The 4642-nt window shown below is 40.5% G+C and overlaps 1 protein-coding gene across 1 annotated transcript; it reads left to right on the forward strand.

Annotated features, from left to right (window-relative positions):
- Nucleotides 1-1134: 1134 nt before the first annotated feature.
- LOC135781696 (P2X purinoceptor 7-like) lies at nt 1135-2228 on the forward strand. The gene is made up of 3 exons (XM_065292299.1): nt 1135-1273; nt 1359-1513; nt 1785-2228. The coding sequence occupies exons 1-3, from the start codon at nt 1229-1231 to the stop codon at nt 1948-1950; spliced, it is 366 nt and encodes a 121-aa protein (XP_065148371.1). The 5' UTR covers nt 1135-1228; the 3' UTR covers nt 1951-2228.
- The last annotated feature ends 2414 nt before the right edge of the window (nt 2229-4642 follow it).

Genomic DNA, 4642 nt, shown 5'->3' on the forward strand with positions numbered 1-4642 from the left:
GGCTTAATTTTCTCACTCTCCGTAGGACCCAGGCCACAACAGATGTCGTCGTCTCGCAACTCGTCCGAGGCTAGGCAGTTTGGGCGCTACAAGCACAGCATACACACAGCAAGTAAAACGTAAACACCATCAATCAGTGAAACTCACCCACAGCACTCTTATACAACTTCACGTGGTTTTTAGATCGCCCTCGCCACCTGGCTACGACTCCCTCGAGAGGATAGTTGGGCGATAGCTAGACCACCGATGAGAGTGAGATGTGTGTTATTCACAGGCCCGGCGTGTGGTTTATCACTCCTCTGGCTCACCTGCGCTTCCTTTTTCCACAGGGCCACTGCTCGATTGGAGAACGGTGCTTCCTACCAATTGCTTCGTCCGTGCTTCCGGTCACCCCGCGGCTCGCCCACGCTCCCTTCTCCAGTGGGGCCAGGGACCTCAAACACAAGGCAAACACACACCCAGCAACTCCTCTTCCAAGTAATATACAGATAAGTATTACAGCTGTGACTCACTCTTCGTTGTCAATGACTTCTAATATCTGCACTGTTGAATGCTCTGTGTCCGCTCTCTCACGAATGAAGTCTCCCAGTATTCCTTCGCTAGCTGACTGTGCCTTTCTCTCTTCCCCAGGGAAACGATCAAGCCAGCATAGTCCGTCTGCAAAGCAGCAACACAGCGTATACAAAGTACACCACAAGCACACCGTTTGATGTCTTCAAAGGTCTTTATATTCTCTACCTCTTCTCCTCATCAGCCTATCAGCAACCGCTGTGTAAATTATCCCCACCTGGGCGAAATCAGGCTTGATTTCGTCTTCGGGGAAACCCCGGAATTCCGGTGTTCCGAGTAAAGCGTCCGGGCGGAACCATCGTCTTCCATGCTTTTGGTTCCGCCCTTACAAACCGTCACCTGTGAAACACACATAACTTATAAATAAACTGAAATTTTATTGTTCACAAAACGTCAACTTATCGGTTTTAGCTGTAGTTTCAAATTGTCGTGCAGATGTATTTGCATAGTAAACACAATATAGTCTAACATACTGACTATTCACGTATTTACCTCAGGTTGAGTAAAATTACTATGTAGGTAGAGCAAACTCGTTCAAATGTAATACGTGGGTGCTATTAATGTTTGTAAATATCAAGTTTCTTATTTCTTTAGATTAATACATGCATGACTCTTATTGTATACGTTTTTTAGGTGCACATGTGGAAATTGTGGAATAATGCCATCAGAGCCTGAGAACATATGCTGCCAGGAGGTGCAACAGGTAACATTATCTTTCATACATGTTTGTTACATATGGTTGCAGACAACATCCCACTGAAGATACTTACCTTATGTTATGCAAATAGGTTACAAGACGACTACAGCAGCTGGAGGAAAGGCCAACATGTATGGTGGATCATCCAGGTTTTGAACCTGTCTGCCTAAATGTGTTCTCACTTCAGAATGCATGCAACATTTACAGGGCTGACTACGGTCCGTTACGGCTACGTGGGATAGAACAGTAAGTTTTATACGTAATAACATAAATATAGGTAGCCAATTCCATTATTTTCGATCATGTCTTTAGGATATAGCCTAGTATTTCCAAATGCAAATACTGTAACTATAAGTATAATATAAACTCACAAGAAACATTTTACAGATAAAATAAACATTTATTGACTATTGTCATTTGACAAATACAGTGTTGACAGATTCACAGAATCCATATTACATAAATGTAAACACAGACATTATAGAACCCGTTGATTACCAATGTACATTTTTCTCAGTCGTTACAGGTTTCTAGCCTATAGAAGCTTTGTGAGCTGGTGCTGGGGCTTCCTTGGTTGGAAGATAAGGGTAGTGATCCCTTCATGTGTGGTACTTCGGATCCGACGGGAGTTTCCAGATGCCCAGGGAACATATGGAGGCTTCAAACTACCACCTCTCAATTGAATCTGGAGACATACGTGGCGATGACTTCATCCATGTCTGGATGCTCATATTGTGATGACAGGTCCGGCGGGATGTTTATATTCAGGATCTCGTCTCTATATGATGATGGGTCGACAAAGACTTTCTCCATGATCAGGTCCATCAAGTCATCAGCATACCCTGTGACACACACACACACGAACATTACTACACTGTTCCACAACTGTTCAAATTTTGACATTTTGCAGTGTATTTTCTCAGGTATTGAACGTTGTAATATTGTGTGCATTTTCATGTTCCTAATTGTTTTTTTAGAGATGATGCATAATGACCAATTTATATTTTATTTATTGTGTGGACAGTATTGTAGCATTATATGTAATTGTTTATTTGATTGAGAATAAAATAAAATTACGGAATGTTGCCTCCGTCTTCACTGGTCTGGCTCTGCACTTTCCCTTCCTGGATTTTGGAAAGCTCAGTTTAAAACGAGGATCCCCTGATGATGTGGTGGCTTGTCCTCGATCAGCATTCTCATTATAATGCAGTGCAGCCAGGTAAAGTCTTAGGCAGTAAAAAGAAAACAAAATGTGAAAACAACTGCAAGAAATTGGTTAATGTTCTCAAAAAGTAAACCGTTACATTTACCTGCACAGCATTCCTAGATATGGATAGACCACATTTTTGGGAGCGAACCGTAGGATGACGCTATGGAACGACTCCAAAGAGGACGTCTGGTAGTGGGGACTGAGTTTTGCGATGTCCTTCAGCACAGAAAAAAGGCATTTTAGGAGTAAAATATCACAGTACTGTCAGTATAAATCCAAGCAGTAAGCCTACTGTAACACTTGATCAAAAGCTATTTGCAATCTATAAAACTACAAACCTTCACTTTTGTAATGTGAAAGAGTCCTAGATGACAGTTGTGTGCCAACACTACGTCGTTCAGCGGGCTCGGTCTGGCAGCCAATTTCTCTTGTGAGGTTAGTTTGTTGTGATGTACTGGCCTATATAAAAAAAGAGAAATGCCATCAACATTATTTATTATGCCAACAGACAAATCAAGCAAACAAGTATCAATAACAAATATATTCCAGGAGAACAAACTCATTACATATAATGATTAGCTTCAAGTGTAAATTCTGATGTGATGTAGCAGTCTCCCCTTACGAAAATTAACCATGGTTTAACTACAGTAAAACCAATTAACTATGGTTACTGTATTAAAACCACAGTAACCACAAAATAACCATGTTTTTGACAAAAGTTAGTTAATCCATGGTTAGTGTAGTAAAGCCATGGTATTGCTGATAGTAATCAATACACCAAAAAAACATGGCTACTACACTTTTACCACAATGAAACCATGACTAATTTTCGTAAGAGTCAATACATTCGTTTTGTCCCGTACAACGGTAACATATTCCCGTTTATAAACGATTACTTCGTAATTAAGTTAATGTAGAATTGTGAAATAAAGCAGTTAAATATTTCTTATAACTTTCGAAAAGTACAGTAAGTTAGATGGTCACTGGCTTTGCAGGAGAAACCACGCTGCAAACAAACTAACGTTAGCATAGCGGTTAGCCCCCTCGTTCTCTAAAACAAACACACTTTTTCACCCTCATGTACGAAATAAATTGTAAATAACTACTTACATGTCCCTCGTCTGCGGGTATTACACGCAGGGTTGGAATCGCGTTCTCTTTCAGGAGTAATTTCTTGGCCAATCCTGCATTGTACTGACCGAAGTTGGAGAAACAACCAGGCTCAAAGTGGCAAGAACACACAAACAATATTTTCCCAACTGTAGCAGGGACGTCGCCATCATAAATGAATTCTATCCATGCCGCTCTTCTGTCCTCTGCGGCAGGGACACGATGGAGTGATGCGGACATCACTTTACAGCCAACAACAGAACACTTTCCGTGAGACATGTTAACGAGTAAGAAATCAGCAAGTGACTGCCGTAGCTACCTGGTGGGTGGAGACCTGGGTATTGAGGTGGTGGGCGGAAATATTCAAATGGCATGTGACGACATTTTTTGTTACGTCACAACATCGCTCGATTTCAAACCGGGGAATCTGAGAGTCAAGGCAGAGGACATTTAGAAACCTGTATCTCGCTCAAAATTTTTTCCAACTTTATATGCGTCTGGGAGCATCAGAGACACAAAAGAACACCCAAAAACCCAGAAAAAGTGAGTTTTTCATAATATGGGCACTTTAAAAAAGATGTTTTATTACAATGTACTTCAGCCTCTCTAACTTTTTACATTTTTATCTTAAAATAATTTTGAAACATGGAAAATGAAGCTCAAAGTGTCTTCTATCTAATGATACCACAGTTATGCTTATACTATAAATGGTTATATATACAGGAGATGCATTTTCTTTTCCAACAAGGTTCAAGTGTCCTTCTCATTTGACAAGTAATCACTTCTTTATCTCTGATAGAGTTTGTGGGCAACTTCTAGCCTGCAAACTCACTTTTGCCTTTCCAAAGCCAGTACGTTGTTCATTTTATTACTGTTCCTATGTCCCCTGAAGCAATCTTCATAGCTGATGTGGGCTTAAGGTTTTAGCTGGACATTTCAGATCAAATTTAAGATAGAGTACTGGACATAATATTTGGTGCTTTAAAGCAAAATGTATTCATGTAAGTTTCAATTTAAGAAAGAGTCCTGGACATCCAATTAGCAAATAATACAGC

The sequence above is a fragment of the Paramisgurnus dabryanus genome, chromosome 23 (genome assembly GCF_030506205.2).
Source record: "Paramisgurnus dabryanus chromosome 23, PD_genome_1.1, whole genome shotgun sequence".
NCBI classification, from domain to species: Eukaryota; Metazoa; Chordata; class Actinopteri; order Cypriniformes; family Cobitidae; genus Paramisgurnus; species Paramisgurnus dabryanus.